Genomic DNA, 17,182 nt, shown 5'->3' on the forward strand with positions numbered 1-17,182 from the left:
TAGTTGAACAGCGCCCTCAACTATTTTTTTCCAGATTCCTGACGTACTTTCGATCACAATAAGTTTGGGTGTACATACACAAAGCCCGGACACTACAAGTTTTGCGAGGATTTTATAATTTCAATGAGATTAACATCAAGTAAAAATTTGAAACCAAATGATACTGGAGCTAGAACTCAAGATTTGTTTGTATTTGTAAACGATTCACATGTCATCTAGAAAGCTCTATATTGACTGTGTATAATAATTCATATGTACATGTTTGTATTTCTTTATTTCAGGAAATAATTCTGTATTTCGTAGTGACGGACAATGGGATGTGACAGAAGTGGAAGTCAAGAACAACATTGAGTTTTATCCTGATGCACCAGGAATACCCTATACTGATGCTACCTTCATTATTCATCTAAATCGTCGACCTTTCTTCTATGTCTTCAATCTTGTCATGCCATGTGTGCTAATTTCTCTATTTACCATGATAAGTTTCTTCTTACCTGCCGATTCTGGAGAAAAAGTTAGCTTTGGAATAACAGTGTTGTTGTCCCTGACAGTGTTCTTATTATTAGTGGCGGAATCCATGCCCCCTACAAGTGATGTACCAGTAATAGGTAAATTTCTAGTTCTACTCTACTCAGGGGGGGGGGGGGGGGGGGGGTCTGAATTACTTATTTACTTTGCCATATTGTTTGTTCAGCTTTCTTTAAGTGAAAGATTACTCTACTCTACTCTACTCTACTCTACTCTACTCTACTCTACTCTACTATACTCTACTCTACTAGAGTAGAGTAGAGTAGAGTAGAGTAGAGTAGAGTAGAGTAGAGTAGAGTAGAGTAGAGTACGCACGTATGTTTATCAAGAGTTGATCGTGCCGTTTGTTTCTTCTACAGGGCAGTATACTGCAGCCACTATGATTATGGTGTCCTTTTCGGTAACCATGGCAATACTAACGCTCCATGTACATCATCAAGGACCTCATCTCAGACCAGTACCGAAATGGATCCGTCGATTTATCCTGGGTTATTTGGCGCGTTGCGTATTTATGTGTCGTGACAAAAATGTCTACAAACAAAATCTGCGTGGTTCGGCGGCCAATGGACACAGACCTAAAAAACTTCAATATACGGAGACATGTAATTCTTTACTTAGCAATCAAGATACTGAGGACAATGGAATTATTATTCAAATGAATGGCCCAAGTACCCGTATGAAGACGAGTAACTCTTGTTCAATGGTGCGCAGCAGCATGATGTCAGTGGCCAGTATGACGTCAGTCAAACAAAATTTCCAACCCGGACGTGACGCAGTGAAAGTTTTGAATCAAATTTTACAACATGTAAGGAAACTTACGGAGAGATTAGGAGAGCGGGAAAAAAGACACCAGTGGCAGAATGATTGGAAAGAAGTTGCTGAAGTGATTGACAGATTTTTTCTTATTCTTTATATTTTGGGTACAACTGCAACGATGTTTATTGTGACAACACAAGTGACATTCTAAAGATTCGCTTTCAAATAAGAAGATTAAGGTTGTGATTTGAACTGTGATTGTGCTGGATACTTCACATAGGTTAATACACAGACAACTAACACTAGTTGTACGTGGTTAATACAAAGTTGAATTGGTAATCCCCCCCCCCCACCAAATTGGCGTATGGGGTGACTAAATTATTTCAGTTTATTTCATCTTTATAACACAATTAGTTTTTCATTTCATTGTGTTGGTCATTTTCCACTATGCATATTATCTGGTACTTATTAATTTGTGATGAGAAAACTGCCGACAATTTCAAAGTCTTACACGTAATTCAAGATACTTGTTTATCACTGGCATTGACTGATACAGACATTTATTCGACACACCTAGTACATGTCTTATGGTCCATTTTCCATTTGTCAATATTTTTGTATTTTATAAAGCCTCTTAAAATAATCAGTCTGTCAACATACCAAGATAATGCTACTTATAGTCTTCTTCATCTTGTCGTAGGTTACAAAGCAACGTAGGCTACGCACCATATATGTATAGGGCCCAGTATTCTCACAGCATGACATTTATCCTTTCGTCATGTGGTACAACATGTAAACCAAGGTGTCTAGCTGTAGACGTAGTTGATTGGTCGATAGGGTTCGCTTTACCAACATTCAAATTACAAGACTTAAAAAAGTTTGTCAGTATTTATTTTATTCAATAAATTTATGTATTTAACGTCTTGCTTGTTGGAACTCGTCTCGTTAACAGTTGTGTATGAATAATATTTCTTGTATGAATCCATCGTTAGTAAACATCTCTTCATGCATGCCGTATCCGAATATTTATGTATGAACCATTTTTCAATTAAGATTAAAAGATTCTCGTATGGGAGAGAAAAATATTCTACAAAGTTCAAATTATTCTGTTAATTTTTTACGATTAAGGCACGAAAGTTTTAGATCAAGTGATTGATTCCGCCTTGGCCTTGAAAAGAGCGTTGTACACCAAGCTTTCAGACTAGGTACTGCAGATTTCCAACTTCGAATACCTTTACTAACACATCATTTTATCATCGAGTATCCAACTCCAGAATTAAGCAGAAATCATAAGAATAATTTGGCTGTTTGTGTTCATATTAAAGGCTTTCGCATAATAGAGGAAAGAGGATTTAAGAGTGTGTGCTATCCAACTTTCTTTTCTATAATTCATTTGTACATTGGTGGACTGTAGCCCGTTGCATGATAAGTAGACAATTCAGTCAAGTGTTGTTGTGCAACAACCAAAAATGAATATTAAGTGATCAATTTGGTGTATATAACCAAAAATGAATATTAAGTGATCAATTTGGCGTATATATTCAATAAAAGAAAAAAGTATTCTTTTCGTTTAGTATATTTCCTACTGACAATATCATAACAGGGATATCGGCAATGTTTTATGACGCCAAGAAAGCAACCAATGCTAGGTATCTACAACTGACCCGAAGTGACCTCGAGTATTATTTAGTAGGGTTATTATGCAAATGTCGTAGGTCGAGTGGAACTCCGTTTGGGTTACAAAGGTAGTGTACATATCCAACGGTAGAGTTACGTCGGTAGTTTAACAATAATCATGTCGGAGAAAGGTATGTGAGATTTGATCTAAAATAGTTCAAGTATATAGTCTTACAATTATGAACAATTATTCCTCAAACCTGTCAAGTCCCTTTGGACAAATTAGTCGAATGTAGCCCAGCACTAGTTTGAACTTTTCGAGCTTTGCCGTTTGCTTCTGTTAGTTTTACTATACGCCTTACGTGGTGCCAAACCAAAGGCACGTACGTATATATATACAAGTAACAAAGTATTGAAACAGAGTCTCTCTCTCTCTCTCTCTCTCTCTCTCTCTCTCTCTCTCTCTCTCTCTCTCTCTCTCTCTCTCTCTCTCTCTCTCTCTCTCTCTCTCTCTCTCTCTCTCTCTCTCTCTCTCTCTCTCTCTCTCTCTCTCTCTCTCTCTCTCTCTCTCTCTCTCTCTCTCTCTCTCTCTCTCTCTCTCTCTCTCTCTCTGTACGAAATATAAATTTATCATATCAACGTGTTTTCTCACTCAGAAAATCTAGTACCTCCACCTTACAATGGTTTCAGAACATCTACCAATGAGCCAGACTGTGTTGTGAGTATTAAACATTTATATTTTCTTATAGCTAGTCTCGAAATATTCTATGTAGATAGAGCTACAAGTCAACGGTATACTGTATATCCCTGACTGTTTGGGTTCTTCATGACCATAATTCTCGATCGTATCGAATTAGGGAAACTTTCAACATTTGGCTGGGCTATAGATATACGTACACTGCAAGTCTGTGCCCATCGTTGTTGAAATGTATCTTACATGTCGACGTCGCCGTGAACAAAAGTCAGCTGATTTCGGGGACAAGGTAGTAATTTATTTCGTAGTGGTGTAGTTAGACCATAATAACCTATTGTAGAATATCTGAGTTCATGTTCCTATTAAATAACACGCCCTATATCTGATATGACACATTCCAAAACGTTTCATTGACGCACCAGATTACAGCTGTGTTTGTTTAGTGTTTTACTACGTACTCTAGACAAAATCCAAGTCTAGAAATTAAACAGTTATTTCAAATGTTGTCCGCCATTTGTGAACAGACGACACTTTTGGTACATTTAAAAGGGCCTTGAATGAAGAGCAATTTATCACACTCAGATAAAGTGGTTTCCAAACTACAACGTAGGCTTTGTTTTCTCACCTCTACCTGTTAAACAATGCAAACCGTATGAATGGAGTCACTGTTCCTATGTGGGATTGAGGTCACAGAGAGGTTAGGGTCATACTAGCCTAACCGACTATTTACATTAACATTATGAATTCTCCGGTCGAATTACCATAGTAAATTAACTTGTGACTCGTACACGACATAATACTAGTATAGCATTGCGGATTTAAAAAAGTATTGACAAGGGATGCATCAACAGTCACTGTCATTTTATAGTAATCAGTGGCACTTCTCGGCCATGAACTCAAAGTTAATGAAACTGAAGTTTCAATAAAGAAAACTGAAATCTAGAGTTAAATGAATTTTCAAATTATTTTGATCATTAGCTTGTTTGATCTATTTCTCTTTAGAATATTTTATTCCTATCTGGAAGAATAAAGAAATGGTGTATTTCTCTGTATGAAAAGAACTTCGATTTGCCTACGTGCGTGTGATCGTGTGTGTGTGTGTGTGTGTGTGTGTGTGTGTGTGTGTGTGTGTGTGTGTGTGTGTGTGTGTGTGTGTGTGTGTGTACTTGCATTGCCATCAATCTGAGGACCACCATTTGAATACACAGCCGTCTTCCGGGGACCTGACCGAGTTCCGGGGACTTATTTTGGGTCCTCAAAGTGAAACTGCTTTAATGAGTCTTCAAGACCCCTGGTTTTAATATGGTTCAATTTAACCCTAGTCCTCAGGTCGGTAGAAATGTCCGAAAATGTGTGAGAACATTCACACATTTTCATTTGGCACCTTTTTGATGTCATATCGCCCTCTATTGGAGTGTGAAACCCAAATAATTTGAAAAACGTATGCACACCACAAGAAATTTTCACACACACACACACACACACACACACAAACGTGTTGGGTCCTCGGTTATGCGTGGATGTATGAAATAGACTCTAGAAGTATGGTTACTTTATTATTTTGAAGTTATTTTACCCAGATAAAGCAGCTAGACTCAGTCAATATCATCATCAAACACCTATCACCAGGAACTTGATGTTACCTGTAAGACTGTAGTTTGATGGCCATCACATAGTTTACAATGATAAATACAATTTGATCAAGCTTTCCCAATTGTCAAGTCATTTGTAATTCACATAATGTTTTGGAGAGTTCATGAATCATAGATGTAAGTTGAGCTACACACACTGGCTAAATGAATTTATTTTGAGAAGTACGACAGTGTGTTAGTTTTCAGTCGCCCTAGACAACCACTCTTGTCTTGACCTAGACTGGAAGGTTCGGTCGTTTATTGGCACTCCTTACCTCATTCTAAACATGTTTTGCATGACGTAAGGAGTGCCAATAAACGACTGAACCTTTCAGTCTAGTCTTGACCCTACTTCGATTCGAATTCCAGTCCATACATTCATGATACAAATCCAGTTGTCAATTATGATCAAACAAAATGATGAGTTCGGCAGCACCATTGCGCATCTGGTGGAAGATAATGTATGAACTACGTGCAGATTTCTAAATACCTAAACGAAAATTAATTATGCCATCCAAAAGGAGGTAATGATTGTTAATAAAACATGCCCTTACAAAAATTTACAATATTCATTTTTGTTTATGTGTTATTCAGTGCATTTAGTCACATATTTTCATGTACTTATTTTTCTCTACTGCTTTGCCAAGAAGACTCAATGACAAAGAGACAACTTGACGGTGTCTTGCCACACAAACTGGGCCTTAAACAGTTTATTAGAAAGTTGAACTACTGATTACCACTGATAAATAGTGGATTATTTCCTATTCATATCGACATCAAAGCTGCCTTCTAAATGAAAAGATAGTTTTGATAATGTAGCTATTGTGCAATGTAGTTGCCGGTGCAGTTGTTGCCTTGTACTACGACCTCTCTAGACAGTGCAACCCTAGATGGCTCATTTACATAATATTTTATACATTGTTGCAATTTATTGTTTGTGTTGAAACTGTAAATATCCAAGGCTCACTTTTCTTTGGGCTGGGGGGGGGGGGATATTAAAATTTGCAGCCATAAAATAAACAGCTCCAATGTAATAACAGTGTATTATCACAGTGTATTTTGGTGTATTGTGCTTTCGATCTTGTTTTGACTGCAATGGGAACTCCACCCAAATAGTGGTCACCTCCTATCAGAATCAGTGGATTGATGAACTTCACTAAAAGTTAAAATGACATGAAATAAAGATAAACATACTGTGATTTTAACCTTGATAAAATACTAAATGATGTCAACATTATGTAACTATGCTATGCAAATATAATTTTATGACTTGAAACATGCATGTGATTAACTTCCCTAGTTTAGATTAATCATGAGGTTGACATTCTTATACGAATAGCCCCGGGCGAAGAGCCATGACTTTGAAACAGGTTTGCATTTCTATAGGAAATGTTATTGGGATTTTCTAGAGGTTTTAAGCTACAGGCTAGAGGTTGAGATACTCAGATAGGGGTGGAAGTAGAGACGACAAGACAGAGATAGAGACACTATGGTCCAGGGCACAGGGAGGCTCTCATTTGTAAGCTATTCCACAAAGCATTTAAGGCAGCAATAATTGATTGACAGCTACAATATCGATTGATTTTTTTGCAAAATTTAGTGAAAAGAATATCGATTTTTTTCTGACACAGATCGTACTGATGACTGTGTTGAGCGTACATGCCTTGTAAGAGAAATTGGAAGTACACCAGCTGTTTTCATTTCACTGTTCACACTTTACATATTGAAGAGCGCTAGCTATGTAGTCAGTAATCTTGACTTGTCTATTATATTGTCAAACACAATCTTCTCTCAAAATCAACATCACTGTCAAGAATATGTGTGAGAAAGGTTTGCAACATTTAAATATTATTCATCCATAGTATTAAAGTGTACATTCCGTCAATCACGGATTTGTGAGTGCAAAACATCATAAAAGCAAGGGACTGCAATTTTGTGTTCATTGTCTGTGTAACATGGTCTAAGTCTAACCATGGATGTATTAGAGTCTAATAATTTTAGATAATATCCTCTAAAATCTAATATTAGACATCTCTCATGGCCTGAACCCCCAGAAGTACCTTTTTATCAGATGATATTGGATAAAATCCAAGTAATACTCTGAAATCGAATTGTAGACTAAACACTTCACACATACAGAGTACTTTTTATAGGATAATGTCATCAAAAGTAAGTTACAGCCTGCATCTAACCTAGAGTCTAACATAAGATTTTATTCGATAATGGCTATTTGTGTAATGTCGTGTCTTCATGAGGTCAGGTGTAAAAAAAAAGACATGAAGACGCGACATTGCACATTTTCCATTATCGGATAATAATCAGATAATATCTAACTTAGACTTTAATATTAGACTGCACACGACTCATCACAACCCCGGCCTCCCAACCAGCACGTCTAATATTAGACTCTAACTGAGATTTGTTCCGATAATTTCTAACTTACAGTATAAAATCTAACTTGGACTATAATATTGGACAGTTCACGTTTTATCGGATATTATCCGACAATTTCTAACTAAGAGTGTAAAATCTAACTTAGACTATTATATTAGACAGAGCATCGGCGGGGGCCCTATACTACATTTTAACGGATATTATTAATTGAGACTCTTACTTAGATTTTAGCAGGTTTTAGATTTTATCCGATAAAATCCGATAATATCGTCTTCTGGGACTCCAGGCCTCCAAACCCACCCCTCTTATTTAGTCTCTAACTTAGATTTTAGACAGGTTTTAGATTTTATCCGATAAAATCCGATAATATCGTCTTCTGGGACTCCAGGCCTCCAAACCCACCCCTCTTATTTAGACTCTAACTTAGATTTTAGACAGGTTTTATAATTTATCCGATAAAATCCGATAATATTGTCTTCTGGGACCCCAGGCCTCCAAACCCGCCCCTCTAATTTAAACTCTAACTTAGATTTTAGACAGGTTTTATAATTTATCCGATAAAATCCGATTATATCGTCTTTTGGGACCCAGGCCTCCAATCCCACCCCTCTAATTTAGACTCTAACTTAGATTTTAGACAAGTTTTTGATTTTATCCGATAACATCGTCTTCTGGGACTCAGGCCTCCCAGCAAGCCCCTGTAACTTAGATTTTAGAAAGGTTTTAGATTTTATCCGATAAAATCCGATAATATCGTCGCCTCCCAGCCCTCCCCTCTAATTTAGACTATAACTTAGATTTTAGACGATATTATTAACGTATATATGTGCAATGTCGCGCTGTCCTCAAAAAAGACGGGTCACAGCTCTAGAAATATGCACTGAGAACTGCGACACAACTGCTGACAGAGTTCTCAAAGCATATATCAGAGCTAAGGTGGCTGGCTATTAATTGTTCTGCGTGTTCGAACGTTAACAATCAAAGTTATAAGCGTTCAAGTCACGCCAATCATGCCAATCAATTGCAATACAAATGCAAGATTTTAAAATACCCGGCACTACAAACGTATAATAAACAATAAAGAAAAAATAAGTCTTTTTATGTTTCTGTGCTCCTACTATGAATACTTGCTATATGAATCTGGCCACAGCTACTCATGTCCTAGTCTAGCTGCTAGACCTCGTGTGTCATTCCGCATTTACAATACAACAAGGATAGGCGTCACAGCGAACTTTGTTGGAAGAAAGCCCCAACGTCTATCAGCAAGACTACTTTCTAGTTTATATTTTAGTCTTAGTTTCTATAGTGGTCTGAGTGTCCATGCATACACTGACAAGAGATGGGCAAGACGATTATGCAAATACCCGACACTTCTTTATTTCTGTTGATATTAAATGATGAGACCACTATTAGTACATTCTACCCGCTTAGCATATTAACTAATCTCGAAAATCTGAGGTTGGGAAGTTCTCAATGGGTCACACTTGCACTTTAGTATCCGGAGAATTGTAATGTGGAGTCAGTCGTCTGACAGGAACGTAGACATATATATGCACCATCTGCAAGCAGGACGAGGCAATGTCACAAGCCAAGAGTGTTTCAGTTGGTAAAACATCTACGCATGGTAAATACCGTTGCTATATCTATTTAAATCAAGTTTAGTTAATACTATTACTAAGTGTAGCCATCGCAGGCATTTCATTGAATTAGCTCATACGCGGCGGAGAAATTTTAAAATACAAAAAAAGTTCTATTCTAATGAGGGATGTTGTGCAGAAATGCAAGCTGACAAAATGCAGTCGAGGGGGGGGGGGGGCGAATGCCCTCAACGGCGAGAGTCTGGTTAAACGGGAGTGTGAGGTCGGCGTGCGCGTGCGTTCTCCTCAGAAGTACACACATTCCGGGTACACAGTATGGACGCTAATTCAGAAAACTTCAAAAGGTAGGTATATAGATAAAGTCTCTGTATATTTCACAGTAAACGCAGAGTTTTTGATCGTAAGTATCATGATGAACAGTAATAAACAACCACTTTGACGTGCGGTTGAGCATGGAGCTGCATGGGTTGAGAGATGTGAGCTCGTGAGGTAGCGATGTTTCATGTAACGTAACACCTAAATTTAGCGCACATCCGTTCATCATCATCAAATGCAGCGTGGATAACTAGACAACTGGTTGTTTGTTTGTTTGAATTTTACCATATTAATTGTAAGTGTTTCCTCGCTTCCCCAGTCATATGAATGATAGTCACGCTGTATTGTTGTAACCGTTAATTGCCTAAGTTAATGCCAATAAATCTCATTTTTATGTTAGGAACGTAATGGTAAACACATCATCACACATGTCTCGTAGACAGAGGGAGAAACCACTCGATGTGGCTAAACTAAAGCCTTTTTGGCAAAAGGATGCGACCCTGACTGGTTGTCACTGTGACGGTGTGGCGAGAAAGGTATGTTGGGCCAAATAAAAAAAGAATTGGTTCTGGTCAGGGCAGACTGACTAAAATGGTGCGACTACGCGAATTTTTTTTATTTTTTTTTTAAATTCTCAATAAACCTGTCACTCAGTCTCCAGGGGTTAAAATTTTCTGTGAAAACCTACTACACCAGGACTAGTAGAAATTGAAATCCACTAGTCCTGCTTGGAAATCTACTAGTCCTCATTCAGTTTCTTTTAAAGCCTGTTTATGTACATGTTTACGTACATACATATTTGCATACAGGGTTTTTCCTATATTTGATGAAGAAGTGGGATAATGTAATTTACATGATAATTTGCATATCATTACCATATTTTCAGAGCAGAAGATAGAATTTGGGGACTATACATGTACCAAACTAAAGAGAAGTAAAAGTCCATAGAATTTGATATATTTCATTGTGAATGATATTAACACACATTTGATACGGTCCAATATGGCTGCCAGATGGCCATTTTATTTCAATTCTTTCATGTCCAGAGCCAATACTTGAACATGACTGGATCAATTTTTCTCAAAGTTGGTATAAAGACAAGACAATAGAGTGTACATTTGCATGTCAATTTGTTTTGTGATACGATTCAATATGGCTGCCAGATGGCCGTTTTGTTTCAATTTTTACATGTCCAGTGCCAATACTTGAACATAACTGGACCGATTCTTCTCAAACTCGATACAAGGACAAGACAATAGAGTGTACATATATACGTCAATTTCCTGGGTGTTACGGTCCAATATGGCTGCCAGACGGCCATTTTATTTCAATTCTTTCATGTCCAGAGCCAATACTTGAACATGACTGATCAATTTTCCTGGAAGTTGGTACAAAGACAAGACAGTGTGGAGTACATTTGGACGTAAATTTGTTTTGTGATACGATCCAATATGGCTGCCAGACGGCCATTTTTGTTTCAATTTTTACATGTCCAGAGCCAATACTTGAACATGAGTGGACCGATTCTTCTCAAACTCGGTACAATGACAAGACAATAGAGTGTAAATATGCACGTCAATTTCCTGGGTGTTACGGTCCAAAATGGCTGCCAGACAGCCATTTTGTTTGACAATATCATTGGTGCTATATTTCATACAATCTAATCACACTACCATGACGGGTGGCAATTCTCTGAAAACATTCATTGCGGGGATTGAGTCATCTCTGATGACAGCTTGTTAATATATATGTTTTGCAAATTTGTCAGTACTGTGGAAATTCAGAAACATTTTTTGAATGAGTTTATAACAAAAATTATAACTTCTTTCTCAGATCCATTCCCTATTAACTGTTGGTGGAGAAGGTGAAGATCTACGAGAATGTACAGTGTCTAATGTAACATCACCCAACCACCTCGTTAACGTTGTTGAATCAGTGGCTGATACTAGGAAAAACTCAAAGTCTGCAACCCCTGTACAGAAACACGTAAGTGTTTGAAAGCTGTCCATTGAATACACAGGGAACATTGCACATCCCAGTACTAGGATGTGGCCACTTCATAGTGTTAGGAAGAAGAGCATAGCTATGTACCAGCTGTATGCCTCACAGCCCCCGTTACAGGGTATATTTTTTCACAGCCCTGGTACATGGTTGTGTGAAAAATATGCCTGTTGAATGGATCTGGAATACTACATCTGTGCCATGACTGTTTTGTACATCCTAGTACCATAGCTGCATACTGCATTGTGCACATAGCTGTAACAGCTATGGTGGAATAACACCCTGTAGCAACCCTTTTGTTCATATCTGACTAGCATTGCTCACATAGCTGGTACATGGCTGTGGGAAATACCTATGTTGTAGCTAATTGCTAACATAGCTGGTACATGGCTATGTGAAAATACCTATGTTACAGATATAGCTGGTACATGGCAGTGGGAAAAAGCACTTGTACATGGATGTTGTAAAAACCTATGCTGCATTGCTGTTTTCACATCCATGTTAAATTTATGTTGGCATACCAGTTACACATCTGTCAACTCTAGGTATGTTACACCTGGTGTGTTGGCCAGAGCTGTTACAGGGATATAGTGCACATAGCTGGTACAGTTCCCATGGCTCCACTGAGCTGGTATAGCTATGTACACAACCATGTCCTAGGTATGTGAATGTTACAGGGAAGTGCAAGGTTCCCTGTGTAACATGTGTTTTTAGTTCACTTTATACAGAGGCGTTTGTGCATTCCTATTGCACCCATTTGTGTCTATACTATAATAATAGCTGACATCATTAAAGTGTGAGAGCTAGATTTATGATATGTGGATATTAAATAACTTGATACATTTTTATTCTCAAACAACAATATAATAACTTCTTTTCCAGTTGAACTCTCCAGTAACTGGGGAAAGTCAAAATATGCCAGAATCTACCGTGTCTTATGAGAACTGTTTGACATTATCCCACCACATTGTTGAATCAAAGGCAGTCACAAAGAACAAGTCAAATACTGCATCACCTATAAAGAATGAGGTAAGTGTTTGATAGCTGACCTTTAATCCCTACATGTTTCGTAGTCAACAGAGGAAATTTTGCACACCTGTTTGTAAATTTATACTATAGTGGATAATCAAATTGATGCAATGTGTAAAATCAGAAAATTCAGACAAACCTTGGACTCATGTATACGAGGAAGTCCTCTATTTCTATATTTTACAGTTACTATAAAGACATGGCAACCACAGGCAAGTCATTGAGGACCAGGTTTTTATGTGGGTTTTCCTTTATAGAATTGAACATGGCAGGAAAAAATATGGATTCTATAGATGTCATATACAATAATAATTAAATTAATGCTCGTGTTATTTTTAAATTTTGATTTGAAAAGTGTATTGAATACATTTGAGCTGATGTGGGGGTGAAGTCCTTTGTAATTGATATTTTGTGTTAAGCCTTGGAAGGGGATTGGCAAGAACCCTCATTTTTACAAGTGTTGGTGAATTATATATGGATGAATATGCAAATTAGGTCTAGAAATAGGCATTTTGGTGAAAAATCTGAATCCCAAAAACTACCGGACCAATTAAGCTGAAATTTGTTGGGGATGTTCGTTAGTGGGTGATTATCGGTAAGAAGTCCTCCATAAAATGGTGTTTACTAAAAGGATCGTTACCCTGATGACAATTTGTAAAGTATTAAATTCCTAGCTGTGTTAGTATGGCAAAAGCACATTTTGGTGAGGGTGTTCTAATAATATGTATTGGACATATATCATGTAGAGTTTAAAAATCCTCAACAAAGTGTTGTTTTGAGTGTGCTAGGAGGTCCTCAATAAATGGCATTTTCTATAAGGATCATTACCCTGATGACAATTTGTAAAGTACGAAATTCCTGCATCTGTGCTAGAATGGCAAAAGCACATTTTGATGACTGTGTTCTAATATGTATTGGACATATATCATGTAAAGTTGAAAAATCCTCAACAAACTGTTCTTTCGAGTATGTGAGGAAGTCCTATAAAAATGGTGTTTTTGACAATTTGTAAAGTATGAAATTCCTGCATCTGTTCTAGCACAGCAACAGCACATTTTGATAAGGGTGTTCTTATATGTATTGGACATATATCATGAAAAGTTGAAAATCCTCAACAAAATGTTGTTTTGAGTGTGTGAGGAAGTCCTAGATAAATGGTGTTTTGTATAAGGAATTACCGTGATGACAATTTGTAAAGCTTGAAATTCCTGCATCTGTGCTAGAATGGCAACAGAATATTGATAAGGGTGTTCTAATATGTATCGGACATATAACATGTAAAGTTGGAAAATCCTCAACAAACTGTTGTTTTGAGTGTGTGAGGAAGTCCTCGATAAATGATGTTTTCTATTAGGATCGTTATCCTGATGACAATTTGTAAAGTATGAAATTCCTAGCTGTGCTAGTATGACAAAAGCACATTTTGATGAGGGTGTTCTAATAATATGTATTGGACATTTATCATGTAAAGTTGAAAAGTCCTCAACAAACTGTTCTTTTGAGTATGTGAGAAAGTCCTAAAAAAATGGTGTTTTTGACAGTTTGTAAAGTATGAAATTCCTGCATCTGTTCTAACATAGCAACAGCACATTTTGATAAGGGTGTTCTTATATGTATTGGACATATATCATGTAAAGTTGAAAAATCCTCAACAAACTGTTGTTTTGAGTGTGTGAGGAAGTCCTCGATAAATGGTGTTTTGTATAAGGAATTACCGTGATGACAATTTATAAAGCTTGAAATTCCTGCATCTGTGCTAGAATGGCAACAGCACATTGATAAGGGTGTTCTAATATGTATTGGACATATATCATGTAAAGTTGGAAAATCCTTAACAAACTGTTGTTTTGAGTGTGCGAGGAAGACCTCAATAAATGGCATTTTCTATAAGGATCATTGCCCTGATGACAATTTGTAAAGTATGAAATTCCTACATCTGTGCTAGAATGGCAACAGCACATTTTGATGAAGGTGTTCTAATATGTATTGGACATATATCATGTAAAGTTCAAAAATCCTCAACAAACTGTTTTTTGAGTATGTGAGGAAGTCCTCGATAAATGGTGTTTTGTATAAGGAATTACTGTGATGACAATTTGTAAAGCTTGAAATTCCTGCATCTTTGCTTGAATGGCAACAGCACATTTTGATGAGGGTGTTCTAATATATATTGGACATATATCATGTAAAGTTGAAAAATCCTCAACAAACTGTTGTTTTGAGTGTGTGAGGAAGTCCTAAATAAATGGTGTTTTTGATAATTTGTAAAGTATGAAATTCCTGCATCTGTGCTAGAATGGCAACAGCACATTGATAAGGGTGTTCTAATATGTATTGGACATATATCATGTAAAGTTGAAAAATCCTCAACAAAGTGTTGTTTTGAGTGTGAGGAAATCCTCGATAAATGGTGTTTTCTATAAGTATCGTTACCCTGATGACAATTTGTAAAGTATGAAATTCCTAGCTGTGCTAGTATGGCAAAAGCACATTTTGATAAGGGTGTTCTAATAATATGTATTGAATATATAATATCATGTAAAGTTGAAAAGTCCTCAACAAAGTGTTCTTTTGAGTGTGTGAGGAAGTCATCAATAAATGGTGTTTTTGACAATTTGTAAAGCTTGAAATTCCTGCATCTGTGCTAGAATGGCAACATCACATTGATAAGGGTGTTCTTATATGTATTGGACATATATCATGTAAAGTTGAAAAATCCTCAACAAACTTGTTTTGAGTGTGTTAGAAGTCATCAGTAAATGGTGTTTTGTATAAGGAATTACCGTGATGAAAATTTATAAAGCTTGAAATTCCTGCATCTGTGCTAGAATGGCAACAGCACATTGATAAGGATGTTCTAATATGTATTGGACATATATCATGTAAAGTTGGAAAATCCTCAACAAACTGTTGTTTTGAGTGTGCGAGGAAGTCCGCAATAAATGTCATTTTCTATAATGATCATTACCCTGATGACAATTTGTAAAGTATGAAATTCCTGCATCTGTGCTAGAATGGCAACAGCACATATTGATGAGGGTGTTCTAATATGTATTGGACATATATCATGTAAAGTTCAAAAATCCTCATCAAACTAATCTTTTGAGTATGTGAGGAAGTCCTAAAAAAATGGTGTTTTTGACAATTTGTAAAGTATGAAATTCCTGCATCTGTGCTAGAATGGCAACAGCACATATTGATGAGGGTGTTCTAATATGTATTGGACATATATCATGTAAAGTTGAAAAATCCTCATCAAACTGTTCTTTTGAGTATGTGAGGAAGTCCTAAAAAAATGGTGTTTTTGACAATTTGTAAAGTATGTATTGGGCATATATCATGTAAAGTTGAAAAATCATCAACAAACTATTGTTTTGAGTGTGTGAGGAAGTCCTCGATAAATGCTGTTTTGTATAAGGAATTACACATGCAACCGTTGTAAGCCTGACTTGGCAGGGTTCGACACTGGAGTAAAAAAGTCACTATCCGACAGGACTAGTAAAATTGATAACGTAGTAGTCCTGCAAAAAATTTGCTTTCGCTTCTTCACTTGGGCTCTTCATCTCTCTTAGTATTTGTTCTACTTCTAATTCACTTTTCCAAACCCCATATTTATTTCAAACCCTGTGTTGTAATTGAACTGTCTATTTCTTTGTAGTTGTTTGTGCATCATCAACTCCTTACTGTAATTTTGTTCTCTTTTTTATGTTTTGGAGCTTCTTTTTTTTTTTGCTTTCTGTGAGTAGTTTGTCTTAATTGGGGGGGGGGGGGGGTGGAATAATAAGATATGATGTGGTCTTATTTCTAGCTTAAATACTACATAACATTTCTGGTACACATTGATCTAACTATTGCATTTTTAAAAGACAAAAAATTACCTTCCCATAGAGCAAGTCTTTATAATGTTGTCCTCAAAAGTTCAGGATTTTAATTTTTCAAATTGAATATCAATATCCACTACACATTCAATAACTGGTTTCGTGTATTCAGAAATGTCCCCCAATACACGAACACGGAATCGTGTCAGTGTTACTAGCTAAGTTAGCAGTACGAATACCACGGTTTCATTGTAGGCTGTAAGTTGTACCTGTAAAAAATACGATCATCACATCATGTAGGAAGTACAAAAACATAGAACACGTTATTTTCTTGCTGAATAAACTCACTGAAATAACACGGTATAAGGAATTACACATGTACCGTGATGACAATTTGTAAAGCTTGAAATTCCTGCATCTGTGCTTGAATGGTAACAGCACATTTTGATGAGGGTGTTCTAATAATGTATTGGACATATATCATGTAAAGTTGAAAAATCCTCAACAAACTGTTGTTTTGAGTGTGTGAGGAAGTCCTCAATAAATGGCATTTTCTATAAGGATCATTACCCTGATGACAATGTGTAAAATATGAAATTCCTGCATCTGTGCTAGTATGGCAACAGCACATTTTGATGACTGTGTTCTAATATGTATTGGACATATATCATGTAAAGTTGAAAAATCCTCAACAAACTGTTGTTTTGAGTGTGCGAGGAAGTCCTCAATAAATGGCATTTTCTATAAGGATCATTACCGTGATGACAATTTGTAAAGTATGAAATTCCTGCATCTGTGCTA

General features: G+C 36.7%; 2 protein-coding genes across 2 annotated transcripts in view; both read left to right on the forward strand.

Moving 5' to 3' along the window:
* LOC144437037 (neuronal acetylcholine receptor subunit alpha-10-like) overlaps positions 1 to 1,495 on the forward strand; it is a 19,463-nt gene extending 17,968 nt beyond the window's left edge. The window contains exons 6-7 of the mRNA XM_078125905.1: positions 282 to 608; positions 888 to 1,495. Of these exons, the coding sequence (XP_077982031.1) occupies positions 282 to 608; positions 888 to 1,495 (935 nt within the window). The remainder of the gene's footprint in view (positions 1 to 281; positions 609 to 887) is intronic.
* A 1,522-nt stretch (positions 1,496 to 3,017) lies between these two features.
* Positions 3,018 to 17,182, forward strand: part of LOC144436757 (proline-rich transmembrane protein 1-like) — a 28,945-nt gene continuing 14,780 nt past the window's right edge. The window contains exons 1-2 of the mRNA XM_078125615.1: positions 3,018 to 3,092; positions 3,558 to 3,619. Coding sequence (XP_077981741.1) covers positions 3,080 to 3,092; positions 3,558 to 3,619 — 75 coding nt within the window. The 5' untranslated portion in view covers positions 3,018 to 3,079. The remainder of the gene's footprint in view (positions 3,093 to 3,557; positions 3,620 to 17,182) is intronic.

This window comes from Glandiceps talaboti, chromosome 6, assembly GCF_964340395.1.
Source record: "Glandiceps talaboti chromosome 6, keGlaTala1.1, whole genome shotgun sequence".
Classification (NCBI taxonomy): Eukaryota; Metazoa; Hemichordata; class Enteropneusta; family Spengelidae; genus Glandiceps; species Glandiceps talaboti.